A 17,470-nucleotide genomic window follows, 5' to 3' on the forward strand; every position below is an offset into this window, starting at 1 on the left:
AGCTTGTACATGAAATACGACATGATCCTCTGCTCTAATTCTCTTCTTTAATGCAACAGGCTCTCGATTCTCCAGTCCAAGGTTGTCAACCAGGCCAAGCCGAAAGCGTTCATTGTCTATATCCCCATTGTCTGATTCCAACTTTGACCTTCAGACTATGATACGAACTTCCCCCAACTCCTTGGTCACCATACTCAATAATTCCCGTAGCAGCTCTTCCACCAGTGGCTCCTATGGTCATTTAGCTGCTGGTGCCATAAGGTAAGAAGGATTCACTCTTACTCCTGGTTCATAAGATATGCAACTTCAGCTTTAAAAATGTTAAGATTTATGGTTTACTGCTTGTTTGTCCATTTACGTCTATTTTTTTCTAACCCCATTTTTTCCTTTATGTAAAGTGTGACAATCTGGAAACTATTATACTACTACTACTATTATTACTGCTGTAATTTTGTGGCGGTTTCCTCAGTACAATGGCACTACAAGAAAGGGTGGGCTTCCTGTCATTGTTTAGCTAAACAAGTTTTATTTGTTAAAGAGTCATCATCATCTTTATGAATCAGTGCTAATATTTCCTTTCATATAGGAAGTGAAAAGGGCCATTCATTATTTATCTTGCAACGACATGTGAGTTGTATGTTTTGATGAAGAAAACGTATGTTCTTAAAGTAGTTGTAAAATGTTTTTGCCCTTTGGATTCTGCCTTTTTTGCTTGTATCCTTATTTTTGTATTAAAATAGCTGAAAGGACTTGGGCTTGGACCTTAACTAACTACAATTGGAAGAACCCAGAGATAAGACTGGGCAGTAGGTACCTGCTAAAGGTACAGTTTCAGTTTCAGCTATTCTGCTTAAGCGTGAAACAAATGTCTATAGTCTCACTCTAGACATGGGTAGCTCAGTGTGTCCCATTCGTTTCTTCCACAGCTAAATCTTACTGGAAGAACGAGTTTTTGATTTAAACAGTGCTATTTAATTAATGCCAGGTCCAACCAAACTAAAACCTGGAGAGAGAGAGAAACCGTGCCACAGCAATTCACTGGGGCTTTACTAAATGGAGAACTATTACCTGCTGCAATGGTAGTGTTTTACCTTCCTCCTGATGATCAGAAAGATGTAAATGATTGTGTGCCGCTGACCTCCTTGTTTTGCCATTTGTAAATTACTGTGATTGCATGGAATGTATTGCGTTACAGAACGATGTGAAGCTCGCTTTATGAAGACTGTAGGTTGAAAGTCTGTTGTTGAATGTGGCGTCTGTTGTGTCTCTGTCAGGCTCACAGCATAGCCAAGAATAGCTCGAGTTTCCAGAGTCCCAAAGGGGTAGAAAGTATTTGAGTTGCAATAGGAAAGAGAAGGCGGCAAGTACCAGCATATTTTGCAGTTTGAGAGAAGACATTTTCAGTAATGTGGCTTTATGCTTGACATTTTTTTTAAAGCCTAATTTGAGAAACAGCACCACATAATTGATGTACAGGTGTTTTTCAGATCGCATATGTCACATGCAATTGACTAAGAGAACATTGTTACCATTTGGTGTGATTCATAATTGTTTTGAGTTCTATGTTTTTGATCTGTTAAATGTTATATAAGAATATTGCTTGGATGTTATATAGGTGAGGCTCAGAATCTGGAATACCATTGGTAGTTTAATCTAATTACTAATACATAACTTTAACTTGAAGACAATTTATAGGGCCCTTCCATTTCTGTGTTGTTCTTGCCCATTGTAAATTACTTGGCTGATGAGTGCTTTTCACAAGAACAGTAGCCAAACTATCTTTTGAGGTAAAATCCATAGATTGCAATGAAGTTTGCAGTCCCGCAGGGTTATAACAGTGTGCAGAAACTGGTAGTTAACACCGTTACATATCCTCCTGTTTGTTGGTGACCAGATCAATCTCTGTGTGAAAGGATAAAAAATAGAATATGAAGGTGCAGATTAAGGTGTGCCTTTTGTTTTACAGAAACACACATAAAAATAAATTAATTAACCCTTGGATAACAATCATCTGATATATAATGCTGTGGAACATGGTCAAAGCTCTATAAGTCTATTAGATTATTGAAGAGGAGAGAGTTAAGTCACTTTGTTCTTTGATGAATAGGTGGCACATGGAAAAATAAATTGGACAAACTGCCAGAGAGCTCAGTGAACATGAAATTTACCATTAGAAGTATGCTCAAGAACACATTTTAAGTCTGATATGCATCTTCTGATTAATACCCTATCAATCATACACACTGTCTGCCACAGCCTTAGTGTATTGTAATAACTCATGAATTACACTCACGCACATACAATCACAATGCAACATGGGTTTTTGAGGTGAATGTTGTGCTACATTCTTTTGTGCAAATTACATTTTTGTTTCTGTTTTATTGTTGATCTGGATCATACCCTTTTTTTTGGTCATGAATCGCTCTTGTGGCATCCCCCCCCCCCCCCCCCCCCCCCTCCCTCCCCCACCCCCACCCCCACCAAGGCATGGTTGACCCATTGCACAAGTATCCCAGAGACTGTAAAGTGCAATTGCTATGTCACTGACATTAGTAATGCTTCTTTTGTTAAATTAATATGTTGCACCATAGTGCTGGCCCTGTCTGCCCACTTTATGCTCACATTTGCTGTCTTATTTTTTCTAGAAGCATATGCAGAGTACTGGCACCTCTTCCCAGTTTGTTTCTGATTCCACATCACCTGTTGCTTCCTGTAAACATACAGTGATGATATTTATTTCCCAGAATAAAATTTCAGAAGTATGATCCGAAAGTCCTGCAGTCCATGATGGCAGTTCTGTAGCTCCAGATTTGTTAACTTACACCCTTTCCACCACCTTTGCTGCCCATGTCCCGAATAAAATGTTTACTTTCTCTCACCCAAGTCATTCTCCTTAGTTGCTACCCCATCATCGCTACCTTAAGTTTAAGGGACATAGATCTGAATATCCTTGGCGGACAATTGGATAAACCATGTATTTCCACGTCTGGCTGGAACACATAAAGCATTACCTGATCCTGCTTTCCATCATTGAAATTGCCCACTATTGAAATATGACCAGGAAGGCAAGGATAACTCCCAACTTCTCTTCCCCACCATCTTCTTAAATCACCTTCTGCTTTATCCATTTTTGTCCATCCTTACCTTCAAAAATAATGCCAGGAGCTCTTTTTGTTACAAAAATCAAAACCATTCATTCAGCTTCAGTGACTTCCTCCCTTTCCTTAGACCATTGGGCCTTATTTCCTCTTAGGATCTCTCCTGCCTTCGCTCTAAACTTGTATGTTTCTCTACTTTCTTTCCTATCTCTTCTTATTTTCTCTCCAGGCTCATCTTTTCAATGAGGTCCATCTCTTGCTTTTTTTTTTTCTCTTTTTAAAAAGAAATTAGAGTACCCAATTCATTTTTTTCAATTAAGGGGCAATTCAGTGTGGCCAATCCACCTAGCCTGCACATCTTTAGATTGTGGAGACGGATTGGGCAGCATGGTAGCATTGTGGATAGCACAATCGCTTCACAGCTCCAGGGTCCCAGGTTCGATTCCGGCTTGGGTCACTGTCTGTGCGGAGTCTGCACATCCTCCCCGTGTGTGCGTGGGTTTCCTCCGGGTGCTCCGGTTTCCTCCCACAGTCCAAAGATGTGCAGGTTAGGTGGATTGGCCATGATAAATTGCCCTTAGTGTCCAAAATTGCCCTTAGTGTTGGGTGGGGTTACTGGGTTATGGGGATAGGGTGGAGTTGTTGACCTTGGGTAGGGTGCTCTTTCCAAGAGCCGGTGCAGACTCGATGGGCTGAATGGCCTCCTTCTGCACTGTAAATTCTATGAAGATTCTATGAGGCTCCACACGGACGGTGACCCACAGCCGGGATCGAATCTGGGATCTCGGTGCCGTGAGGCGGCAGTGCTAATACCTCTTGCTCTTTCACCCCTAACCGGATGACCACCCAACTTCGCTTCTTCCCTTCCTTGATTCCTTATTAGCTAACATTAATTGTTTACTCTCCTCACGTTCTGTACACCTCCCCATTACATCTGCCGTCATCTTCCTCGCCTTAAAAAAAAACCCTGACTTATCTGTCTTTGCAAACAACCACCCCAACTCCAACCTCCTTTCCAAAGTCCTTGAACATGATGTTACCCCTTAATTTAGGAGGCATCTTTCTCAGACCTTCATGTTTGGATCCCTCCAATCAGGCTTCCACCCCTACCATAGTATCGAAATGGCTCTAGAAATTACAAATGATATCTAATTGACTGTGTTAAAGGTATCCAACCTCATCCTTCTCAAGCTGTCTGCAACCTTTGACATGGTTGACCACTGTTCCTGTGCTCTTAACAGTCGTCCATTGCACTTGTCTGGTTCCATTCTTAAATATCCAGTCAAAATCTGCAGTAACATCCCACATTGTCACCTCTGGTGTTCATCAAGGATCTGTCTTGGCCCCCTTTTCATCTACATGCTCCATCTCAGCGACATCATACAAAAAACAGAGTCATTTTCCAAGTGTACACCTATGAAACCGAGGTCTACCTCACCCCACCCCACTTGGCTCATTCACTGTTTCTAAAATGCCAATGCTTGTTGAGAATGTAGCAAAATAGTGGGTATGGTGGTGCGCTGTGTTTGGCTTCAGATTTGTCTGTGGGTTAGGTTGCACCTGCATGAATGTAAAGTGATCTCATAAAAATGTGGTTTAACCCTCTTGGCTGGCCATTTCCCTAGATGCTACAACTGTGGTATCATCCAAGGTTTCTGGCGAGTGTGTTAATCTGGGGGTGCTGCTTCTGGGCTACCTGGTGCAATTACCAACAGGTCTTGGTCACCAATTTTGGAGTTATACATTAATGAGACAGCGGTGTTCAAAGCAGACCTTTACAAGGCTTCAAGCCAGCAAAGTTCAGTCAAGACCAACCAGCAAATAAGAATTGTAAACCCAATTAGCACAGTATGGTCTGACCTTCAAGGGTCAGTCAGATACTTAAGGCACATGTGGGGATGCCTCATTGCAGACCACAGTGAACACAATTTTAATAGCTTAGAACATAGAACGTACAATGCAGAAGTAGGCCATTCGGCCCATCGAGCCTGCACCGACCCACTTAAGCCCTCACTTCCACCCTATCCCCCAAACCCCTATAACCTCTTGTAATAATTCACAGGAGGCTGGAGTCCCGTCACCACACCAATATTTATTGCCAATAACTAGATACAAGAGCAGCTCCAAAACAGTGCTGCTAGCATTCCAGTCAACTTAAGACTGCTAACAAAGCCTACACAGGTGCTTATATGGGCCCCCTCAATTAGCTATCATTGAGGGAGCTCATACTCCAATTGCCCAACCAATAATGCTAATTGGACGTCATTACACCCCTCCTGACATTTTTTGGACACTAAGGACAATTTTAGCATGGCCAATCCACCTAACCCGCACGTCTTTGGACTGTGGGAGGAAACCAGAGCACCCGGAGGAAACCCACGCAGACACGGGGAGAACGTGCAGACTCCGCACAGACAGTGCCCCAGCAGGGAATCGAACCTGGGACCCTGGCGCTGTGAAGCCAGAGTGCTAACCACTATGCTACCGTGCTGCCCTTGAGTTGTGGAATCAATGAGCTTCAGTTGCTCATTGACTCCACACTAATTTTTCTTGTCTTTCTGTGCTTCTGGCGATCGCTAGGGTGAATTTCAAGACACCTTTGTCCTTACATTACATTAGTTGTAATGTTGCCCAACAGGGGGGAAAAAATCTGCTAGTAAATCTAAATTCCTCCTTGAGAAAGGCAGAAAATATAATAAAATAAGCAAATAATGCGGATATTGGAGTCTGAAACAAGCAAAGAATGCTGGAAAAACTCAGTAGGTCTGGCAGCATCTGTAGGGCGAACAAAACATAGGACGCGATTTAATGGAAAAAAACAGTCCTGTTTTGGATGTGTCGAACGGGGTGTTTCTCAACACTTGCATCACTGAGAACAACCCCACTCTTAAATGGGACTCTGCTTCTTGTTCGGGCTTTGACCCGCCTAGGCCACGTTTAGACCCATTTCCTGCACTAATGAGCCAGTGCGGGAAGCGATCCGAAATGGCACCCCGATTTCCTGACTCCGCATTGCAGCGTCCTAATGCCCCTACTTACTAATTAGAGGGTCCTCAAGCCCTCTTTCCCCCCCCCCCCCTCCCCCGATACCCTATCATGACCACTTGTGTAATCGGCCCCAGTTACGCGCCATTTGTATCCCCAGATATCTAAAGCTGTCCCTCACTAACCTGAACGGTAGCTCCCCCAGCCGACCCTCCTGGCCTCTTGCCTGGACTACATACATCTCACTTTTCGTCGTATTCAGTTTGTATCCCGAAAACCGGCCAAATGACCCCAGAATCGCCATAATCTCCCTCATCCCTGCCCTTGGATCCGCCACATATAGAAATAAATCGTCCGCATGCAGCGATACCCTATGCTCCACATCCCCCCCCCCCCCCCCCCCCCCCCAACCGAACCAGCCCTTTCCAGCCCATAGAAGCTCTCCGAGCAATTGCCAGCGTCTCTATGGCTAGCCCAAACAGCAGCAGGGAGAGGGGACATCCCTGTCATGTCCCCCGGTACGTGGCCTGCTAATTTATTGATTGGATTGTAATTTGGCAGGCCTTCTCCAAAGGGGATAACGTGGGTATCTCACCGGTTCTCCAGCCAGCAGCCTTGACTCCTGTGACCTCCATAAAATTCCCCATTTGTCTCTGATGATTTTAAGCACATTGAAAACAACCACTGGAGTTGTTTCAATCAGTGCTGTTAATAGCATTTTTTGTGGTTAAAGTTTTGATATAATGAAAAGAATAAGTACTGGCTATTTTATATCAGAAATAAGGAACAGAGCTGTCACATATCAGTTCAATAATATTCATAGTTCTTTTTAAAAATCTTTCCAATTAAGGGGCAATTTAGCATGGCCAATCCACCTACCCTGCACATCTTTGAGGTGTGGGGGTGAGACCCACGCAGGCATGGGGAGAATGTGCAAACTCCATACGGACAGTGACCCGGGGCCGGGATTGAACCCAGGTCCTCGGGGCTGTGAGGCAGCAATGCTAACCACTGCGCCACCGTGCAGCCACATAGTTCTTTTAAATAATATTTTCTTTTAAATATAGTTTAAACCTAAAGCCTAGATTATCAACATTTTAATGAAATGACTCGATGCACAAGTTTGTAATTATTTGGTAATGTTTATTTGAATAATAACCATTGGACCGAGCAGAGTCCAGTAACTGAATACAGAACAGGAAGGAATAGAGTTGCAATGCTGTATACTCCTAACTGATTTTGACAACTAATTTAAGCATCATGTTGACTGTAGAATAGTCTTAATATGATTTCCTGTGTACTAACAATGGTCTGAGCGTACAGTCGAGTAATGAAGTGATGACAGGTATTAGCAAGTGTAATGTGCTCTAATAGACATTTAATGACATTTAATTCAAGAAGGGAGAAGAGCCTTCCCAACGGAATAGTCTATCATTGAAACTCATTGATCACCAATTTAGGCAGTTTCATAGTGGAGAGGTTAATCCATCAATTCCTTTAACTAAACAAGTCTGATGGAAATTCTGTAGGTGACACTCAGTATGGTCTGAGCTTTCTGTCTTCACAAGTGAATGAGTGATATGACAACCATGAAGCTTACAACAGATTTAAATGATTGATTTTTTTTCTCCGTTTGTAATAAGATCTCGAGACATATGGAAAGACTTAGCTCATGCCAGGATTGAAATGTACTGCATTAAATGGAAAATGAAATATGAATATATGTACAAAAGTGTACTTCACTGACATTAAATCAAATGCATTTTGCCCTGCAGTTGCTAAGCTTTTGCAGAGTGGGAATTTGACAAATATCCTAATTAGCCTGTAGTAAATGCTGTGTAACCTTGGCAATATTTTTTAATGGGAAAGAAGGCTTAATTGTGTTGCTAATTTGATGGGTGATTTCCATGACCTGATAATGAAGTTTCAAGTTTTAGTTAAGGTTTGATTTCTCCCACCCACGCACATCCAAGTACGTGCACACACTGATACACAGCACACGTGTCCTCACTCAGGGTCTTGTTGACTGACTGGTTCAAAATGTTTCATGTGGTTCATTAGATGACTCCAGATGTAGTAATCACATTAAACTGTGCTCACGTGGTTATAGTAATTCTGTCTTACTGCAGTTGATCAGAATGGATTATTCCAAGAATTCCTCAGTTCCCCAACATCTAGTGCTATTGGATAATATTTAAACCTCAGATATTTTCAGTTAAATCATTTTCGTTCACTGTTCTGTCGTATCTTCTTTGCTGCAACTGCTTTAAGAGAGTGATGAAGTTCCATTGCTGCAATCAAAGCCATTCCGAGCTTTCACCAAAAGGCACAGGAGTATTATGTTTCTTGGCCATTCTGTGTCTTTCACGTGGATGTTCTATTTATGTTCATTTTAATAAAGAGACACAAGAGATTTAATTTGGACAACTTTGGGCTACATCCCAATAAGACCAACCTTTCTTTTATGTTCATTGTGGGCAGTTTTAACCTCCTATAATGGAGATATTTTGTCAAGTGGAAAATTGAAGTTTAAAAAACAGCAATCCAAATTTCAACCCACCTCAAATCCACAAATTTTTTTAAAATCGCTTTATCAGAGTTACAAAGCTAGAGCTCAGAGTCTGGACAGGGGCAAACCCCTAATCCAGCTCCTTGCCTGCTCCAAAAATCAATTCAAATTGAATCCAATCCATGGTCCCCACAAGAGAGACATACCAGATCCAGGCATTACACCTGACCTCACACTCATGTTAGCCAAATGGAAGTGGTCCTGGGAACAGGGACCAACCTAATTTCAGGAAGCGGGTTCCTCAATTAAATATTTAAATAAGGCTGTGTGCCAATGAGTTTATCTCTGTTCCAGCTTTAAAACTGAACAGCTAGAGCCCTGGATCATGAGAAACCCGACAAACTAAAGGGAGACGAAGATTACTGGATGAACATTGTAATTAGGAGCAGAAGTGAGCAAATCAGCCTCTCAATCAAATCATGGCTGATTTCTTCCTGGTCTCAAATCCACCTCCCGACCTGTTCCCCATATCCCTTTAATGCATTTGTAAAATCAGAAATATATATGTCCTTCTTGAAACATTTAGTTGACTTCGACTCCACCACACTATGTGGCAGCAAGTTCCACAAATTCACCACCCTCTGCAAGAAGTAGTTCCTCCACACTTCAGTTCTAAATATACTGCCGTTTAACCTATATCTGTGACACTGCTTATGGACCAGAAAGAATAGGAGGGCTTCTGCACAGCTCTCTAAATGACCCTATTAACCTCCCCACAAACCAGCACCTCCACACCATGCACCACCACCCATGATTCATTGCCTCTCCTGGTTTCCTCCCGGGCCTGCAGTTTCCTCCACTTACCCTCCGTGATCATCTTACCAGTCCCTCCCCATTGGTGCCTCCTCTTTGCTGACCTCTCTGACACACCCCACTAATCGATATCCCACTGACCTCTTAGTTCCTTCAGTCCCTCAATCTGTTTAGTCGAGGCCAGGAAACAGATTCCAAAAATGTGATTCAAGTCGTGCTGCTAAAATCTGGACGATCTGCGTGAAACCTGTTCTTCCATGATTTTTACCAACGAAACTGCTCCCTTCCCTCCCTCCATGCCTTCCGCTAAATAACAGGACTATTCATTTACAAAGCTGAGCAATAACGTTTAACTTGGCAACAACTCCTGGGCATTTATTGACTTTGACACGCATTAATAAAATATGGAAGAGAACTTGCATTGACGCCAGAAAGCTGTACAGAACTTTTCAGTTCAGACAACCATTGAGAATCTTTTAGTTGACTTAGTGTTCAGACTCTAACTCATCCTCCTTAACTGGTAGTTTAGAATATGTCCTTATCAGGTCATTTTGCTGAATTGTCTGTCGACATTTAAGCTTCAGTATTGATGCAGGAGTCCTGCAACTCCAGGTCCTGACTAGTGCAGATCCTTAGCATCTTCACTTGGTGTTATGTCACTGACCTCATCCAAATTATGATACAAGAGCTGGAATTCTCAGGTCGATGGGATCCCCTGTTCTCGCTGGAAGTGCTTAACAGCCGGCAGGTTTCCCAGTGGTGTGGGGTGGCTTCAATGGGGAATCACATTGACAAGGGGCGGGAGTAGAGAATTGTGCCACGAGCGAACATCGCCCTGCTGAGAATCACATGATTGGAGAATCCAGCCCAAGGTGTTGCTGTTGTTTGAAGACTAGTTGTACTGCCATCAGGCATCTGGTCTGATGCTGTGTTTGAATTACTGCTCCATCTAGGTTTCAACTTAAGAGAGTGACGCACAGTTGGCAGTGCTGTCTTTCACATGAGATACAGTCCAGAGATTGAAACTTATATGAGAATTTAAAACTTTTCAATAACCAAAGCGCCCCAGTCAATATCACTTGCTGTAGACTGCAGATTATTATTCTATAGTTTGATTATTTTCATGTATTTATACTAGGCATTTTAATCCATTCTCCTATCTACTCTGTTTTTCTTTCTTTGTGTATTCCTTCTTATATTCCAAGACCTTCTGAAACCTATTCAGACTGACAACCTCTGCAGATAAAAGGAAAAGAATCTTGTTTGCAATAAGTGAGAAGGAAACACAACAATTCACTCACCAATAAACATGGAAAGACTTTTAATATTCAGCCTTGAGCAGCTGATCAGATGAGTTCGAAATTCCTATATATGTTCCCAACAAGAATTTATGCCATCCAATTCAAAAATTACTTAGTCCTCACCTAGTTACCACTGCCAACCAGCATTAAGGTGGTTTATTTTCAACAGTATTGCAGAATTGTGATTCTCCCATTAATCTGGTTCACTTGCTGTTATATTTGACTTTAATAAGAGCCTGAACTACATATCCTCTCCGCCATTGACCTACCACAGAAGTAGTCGAGAAGAATTGTTACTTGGAGTCAAAGTTCATTCACATGGTGGCGTGGTTCTAGATTCGATTTGCAAGTTTTGATAGTTGTTCAGTGACTCTGAGTCTGTCCTGTGAGATGCTGGGCTGCATAAATCAGTGAGGTTATACATTTGATCAGCATTCTGTGGTGTATTTGCAACTGGGTTAATAGTTGAGGATTCTATAGACATCCTGCATTCCCCACATTACCAAAGGAAAAACCCCACTGCTAAGTCCAGTGACTGGGAGTATGAGTGTATGTGTATCAGGAAGGGGCAAGATCCAAATTGATTGTGATGCTTCTTCCTCATAGCCCCAGAATTTGCAAAGGGACAATGGTCAGTTAGCAAGGCACTCCACCAAGTATTGACTATTTTCAGGAGAGGAGGTGGTGAGAAAATTCATGAGGGGGAATGAGGGTGAGGGGGGAAATATTGGTACTTGTTCTGCTTATTGAGCACATTAACCACATTATGCCCAGTAAACATCACAGTTCTCCTCTTCCGTAACTAGTTTAGAAGTTGGACTGTGTGTGTGTACAGGTATGGCTGCTTGCAGCAATTAATGGTCAAAACAAAAAAAGTTGTATGTATAAACTTACATTTATATTATGCCTTTTTTCTGAGCGATAAATGTGGGTTGGGAAAAAGTGCCATGGGACCTTTTGCATTCACCTGAGCAAGCAGAGGATGCCTTTGTTTAATGACACATCCAAAGACAGCACCTTCGACAGCACAGCTCTCCCACACTGAAGAGTTAGCCTAGTCTCTGGAGAAGGACCATTATGGAGAGAGAAAAACAGCAAATGGGCCTTTTACCAGTCTTGTCTGCAGTTACCAATATTATACATGACCTTTGTTACATCTGGAATATTTAATGTTTTTATTGGTGCAGCTAACTTTCAATTTAAAGAAGTTTAAAGTCGTCTGTTCTTAATTCCATATGGCTCAGTTCAAATGGTCTGAACCATTTTTAACACTGATTCTCGTTTTGTTACGTTATTTGGGTCGCAAAATTCAAATTATCGGTGCTTTTTAATACAAAAAAAAACGGAATTGTCAACAGTCAGCTGCTTAACACTTTTCCAGATATGAAAGTGCAGCACCTAATGTGAAACTGGAGCACCCTGTTCACCTTTTCACATAAAACATTTTCAAATTGAAACTCTATTCAATGGTGTGTGCTAATTCTTCTAATTGTATGTTCAGAAGATCAGGCACATTTTAATATACAGTGCAGAGAGAAATGTGCTTCTTTATTCATTCTAAAGGCCTCCTTTGTGATTTTGTTCTATGTCTTGTTTCTACCTAGTCCTGCTCTCAGCTTTCCTTACCCGGCCACGCCTGTTGCCATCCAGCAAATGCACCACCAGATAATGAGCCGTCAGCAAACTCTCGGCTCTGCCTTCGGCCACAGTCCTCCTCTTATCCATCCTGCTCCAACATTTGCTCCTCACCGCCATATGTCTGGCCTGTCGAATGTGCTGACCTCTGCACAGATCACCTCTTGTCCATCTGAATCCGCACAGGTAAGAAGAGATCGCAAGAGAAAAAGTAACGGTCGCAATTAAAAGGATAGTCATATATTTGAAAGGGAATTGTTTCAATTACTAGGCTATTGCTATGTCACTCTGACTGTATAGTACAATGACTCCAGGACCATATCCTGTTATCATTTTAAACAATAATAACTGGTGTCAATGATGTAATACAGATGTTATAACTTTATGTTTCATTCAGTTGTGCTTTAAAATAAGTAATTCTTCATCTTTTAGAGTAAACCTACAAGTGAGTCCGCAGTGACCAGTACAGGTGACCCAATGCAAAATAAACGCACAAGGATTAAACCTGATGAAGAACTGCCGAGTCCAGGTGGTGGGAGTGAGCAGGTATGGCAGTAGGTTCAATTAATCAGCTCTCACTCTTCCCTTCAAAGCAGACACATTCTGTAATGTACACCATTTTTACTGGAGTGCTGAGGGACCAATTACAGAAACTGTTTTGTCCTTCATATTGTTTGCTTTCCCTTTAATATGAAGGTGATTAAATATGGTGTTTTAATTTATAGTACAACTTCAAGAAATATCTGGGTTGGTGCGTGGGAATGTATTGTAATAGTGATACCATGTTCAAACTACGTATACCATCTCTTGTCTTAAATCCAACGTGGTTTGCAGTCAGGGTTCCCAGCCTGTCTTCTAATGCAGTAATATTGGTTTGGAAAGATTTCTGGGAGTCAGGCCAGCGATCTGACTCCGACGAGCAGAAGCCAAATGCATGTCCATTCTGGCAATTTTTACCCCTCGCTCTTGCCTCTCAGTTACCCCTTCCCTTGGGGTTCACACCTGGTGTATTATATCTTCAAATCCATGTTTTGAAGTGCCCTCTGGGTACATTGCACCTGCTGTGAATTCCTTAATCCTAATGTGAAATATGTTTAATGCAGTGAGAGAGCTGATGCTCCCATTTTTCTCATATAAGATTAAAGTGAACCAGCTGAGGAACAAGGCCCTTGGCACGGCACAGCTGGTAGCGTGACTTGGATCTGCAGGTTGTACATCACGCCCTTCAGATTCTATCCTGAGACTATATCTGCAGTAAACAGCATCCTTCAGCTACAATTCTGAGTGAGCTATGATGCGAAATTGGCGCTGCCCAGAACTTTAAGAATAAATGTTGCTTATTATGTCTGTCATTTATACATTTGCCAATTGAGAAGCATTTGGGATTTATTTTTCTTCAATAGTAAGTTGGGAGCTGTGCATGAATGTATCGTGAATGTACTCCCCAAATGGATGGGCACATTATGTTTAGAACGAATCCCTTATATTTAGAAATTCGGGCTGACTCTGTCAACTCTTTCCTGCAATGTTCCTGGTTTTTTAAAAGGTGTTCCTCAGTTACCTGTCAGCTTGTACTTACATGAATCAATTCTGACATGAATCAAATGTCAGCTGACATTTTGCCTCCGTAGATGTGATACCTTTTGAATTCAACAATTTGGATGTTTTGGGTTTGTTTTTTTATCCACTGGCTTTTATGGCTGCGGAATGTGAAGTTTTAACCTTACAATATTTTGCATTGCTCAATAACCATCTTAGAACCTGGTGCAAAGAAACTGAAAAGGTCCTCGAGGCAAACCTTCTGGCCTCTGAGGCTTGAGCATGAGTACAATATACAATTTGAGGTTTACTGAAAAAAGACCCACTCTCTCGAAGCTTTTCATTTTACACTCAACAGGTCAGACGCATAAATGCCAAATTTCAAAGGGAGCACAAATTTATACCGGATCGGTAAGGGGTGTTGATTGATTTGGGGGGGGGGGGGGGGGTCTTCTCTCCCCCCTCCCCCCTTGTGTTTGTTTAAGTCAAAAAAGGCACAATGTCTGTATGTCTTCTTTCTGCTTGCACATGACGAGTCCCTGTGTATATTTTTTTGAAAAACATTTTATTAAAGGCACTTTTAATATGTATACATCTTCACAAAAATGCAAAATATCTGGTTTGGCAACAGGTAACAAACCAGCACCCTGCACCCCCCTCCTCCCAAACACCGCCCCCACTCAACCCCCCTGTCGCCCCGGTACCCAACCTATAGCGCCCCACACCCCCAAACAAAAAGCAAACTTCCCCCATGACGACTCAATACTCCTTAAAGAAGTCGATAAACAGCTTCCACCTCAAGGTAAATCCCTCCTCCAATGCGCGAATGGCGAACTTACTTTTCTCCAAATGCAAGTTTTGCCAAATCACTCAGCCATACCCCGGCCTTTGGCAGCTCCGAAGCCCACCAACCCATTAAAACCGTCTCTGGGCTATCAGGAAGGCAAAGGCCAAGATATCAGCCTCTCTCCTCACTTAAATTCCCGAATCCTCCAGCACTCCAAAATCAGAGTTACTTCTGCCCCCCAAATCTTTGACATTATGTTCGAAAATCCCTTCCAGAACTCCCTCAACCTCGGACTCCCAAAACCATGTGCACGTGGTTTGCCGCCCACCTATCCTCCATCCCCAAAAAGAACCAACTCCTCCTGGACACCGTCATGTGGGCTCTATGTGCCACTTTAAATTGGATGAGACTTAACGCATTCCAATCACCTTTTGCAGCGCTTTCCTCCCAGTTATAATAATATATTTTATTAGTGTTACAAGTAGGCTTACATTAACACGGCAATGAAGTTACTGTGAAAAGCCCCAGTACGGCATCTGTTCGGGTACACTGAGAGAGAATTCAGAATGTCCAATTCACCAAACAAGCACGTCTTTCGGGACTTGTGAGAGGAAACCAGAACACCCGGAGGAAACCCATGTAGACATGAGGAGAACATGCAGATTCCGCACAGACAGTGACCTCAGGAATTGAACCTGGGACTCTGGCGCTGTGAAGCAACAATGCTAACCACTGTGCTACTGTACCGCCCTGCCCCCCTCCACGGGTGCGCACTCCCTCTTCATCAGCTCCCCATACATGTCTGCAATCCTACCCTCCCCAACGTCTTCCTCGGACAAAAGCTTATCCTGCAGCACAGGGGAGGCAGTGCCAGAAAGGATGGCACCTCCTTCCTGAAAATGTCCCAAGCCTGCAGATACCTGAACCTATTTGCCATTGGTCACTGGTACGTGTCCTCCAGCTTTTCCAAATCTGCAAACTTTTCTTCCATGAACAAGTCCTTGAAATACTCTGTCCCCACCTGCCACCACCCCTGGAACTTGCATTCAACCCCGCCAGCACAAACCTATGATTGACGCAAATTGGTGCCCACCACAACATGCCTTCCATCCAAAGTGCTATCTACATTTGTTCCAAACTCTCAGAGCTGATATCACCACCGAGCTCTTGGAGTACTGAACCAATATGAACGGAAGGGTAGCATAGTGGTTAGCACTGCAGCTTCACAGCACCAGGGTCTCAGGTACGATTCCCCGCTGGGTCACTGTCTGTGCGGAGTCTGCACATTCTCCCGTGTCTGTGTGGGTTTCCTCCGGGTGGTCCGGTTTCCCCCCATAGTCCAAAGACGTGCAGGTTTGGTGGATTGGCCATGCTAAATTGCCCTTAGTGCCCAAAATGTTAGGAGGGGTTATTGGGTTAGGGGGATAGGGTGGAAGTGAGGGCTTAAGCGGGTCGGTGCAGACTCGATGGGCCAAATGGCCGCCTGCACTGTATGTTCTATGTCTATGTTCTAACAGCAGTGTCCTCAAACTGGTACCCCTACACAGGTCCGCGTGGTGGTTCGCATTGCTTCCTGCCTCACTGCACCGAAGACCCTGGTTTGGTCTCGGCCCCGGGTCACTGTCCATGTGGAGTTTGCACATTCTCCCCGTGTCTGTGTGGGTCTCACCCCCACAACCCAAGCACGTGCAGGGTAGGTGGATTGGCCACGCTAAATTGCCCCTTAATTGGAAAAATAATAATTGGGTACTTTAAATTTATTGAAAAAAAACTGGTCCCTGCATGAGGCCGCCTCCATCCACCCCCCAAACTGATCTCTCCTCCACCACCCATTTCCTAGCCATTGCGATGTTTGGGTGTTTGCTGCCCAGTAGTAATTTAACAAGTTTGGCAATGCCAGCAATCCCCCCCCCCCCCCCCCCCCCCCAAAGACTGATCCCTCTCCAAGAACACCCTCATCACCTGCTGTGCCTGCCCCGCTCACACAAACCTCAAAAACAACACATTCGCCTCGCTGAAGAAGGACTTAGGGACAAAAGTTGGGAGGTTCTGAAATGCGAACAAAATTTTCAGCAGCGTCATCTTCATCGTCTGCATGTGCCCCACCAAAGACTAGGGCAGCACATCCCACCTCTTGTAGTTCGCCTTCATTCCCCCAATCAGCTGCATCAAATTAAGCTTGTGCAGCTGAGCCCAACTCCGCATCACTTATATCCCAAGATAGCAAAAGCTCGGCCCCATCACCTGGAATGGCAATTGGGTCCCTGCGTATGAATATGCGAATGAAGTCTCTAGCAAGTGTAAATAAGTCACATTGTGAGCCCAACTGATAATCTTAAATAGGTTGTTAGTGTAATTCTTAGAACACTGGATTGATCAACAAGTGCTGTCCAATTATGGAATCACATTTAACATTAGATATTATGTTCTGAGTTTTGCAAGCACAGGCTGGTTGAGTACGGTCAGTACTCTGCAAATTGCAAGCAGCTGAAGGGATGTGCTGTTTAATATGATACATCAGTTGATGGGGCGTACATGGGCACTGACATTCGTATGCCACATCACTCATTTGTGTGATAGGCAGAACATCTTTCTGCAATATGCAACATTAAAAGAAAATACTGCTTGAGGCACTGTGGAAATATGAAATGTAGTGGGACAAAAGAGTGAAATTTGCACTGGAAATGTGAAGCACTGGCCAAAATTGGTAGCACTTCACAGGCATTCATTGAGATATGGTGTAGATATTCAGTTTGTTGCCTTGGTGTGATCCCTATGCTGTGGTTTGGCTGCCTGTCACAGA

The 17,470-nt window shown here is 43.2% G+C and overlaps 1 protein-coding gene across 3 annotated transcripts in view; it reads left to right on the forward strand.

Moving 5' to 3' along the window:
- Positions 1 to 17,470, forward strand: part of LOC119972716 (transcriptional activator GLI3-like) — a 447,347-nt gene that overhangs the window by 347,676 nt on the left and 82,201 nt on the right. For all 3 annotated transcript variants that reach the window (XM_038809920.1, XM_038809921.1, XM_038809922.1), the window contains 3 exons: positions 60 to 261; positions 12,311 to 12,527; positions 12,774 to 12,887. In XM_038809920.1, coding sequence (XP_038665848.1) covers positions 60 to 261; positions 12,311 to 12,527; positions 12,774 to 12,887 — 533 coding nt within the window. The remainder of the gene's footprint in view (positions 1 to 59; positions 262 to 12,310; positions 12,528 to 12,773; positions 12,888 to 17,470) is intronic.

Source organism: Scyliorhinus canicula, chromosome 10, assembly GCF_902713615.1.
Source record: "Scyliorhinus canicula chromosome 10, sScyCan1.1, whole genome shotgun sequence".
Classification (NCBI taxonomy): domain Eukaryota; kingdom Metazoa; phylum Chordata; class Chondrichthyes; order Carcharhiniformes; family Scyliorhinidae; genus Scyliorhinus; species Scyliorhinus canicula.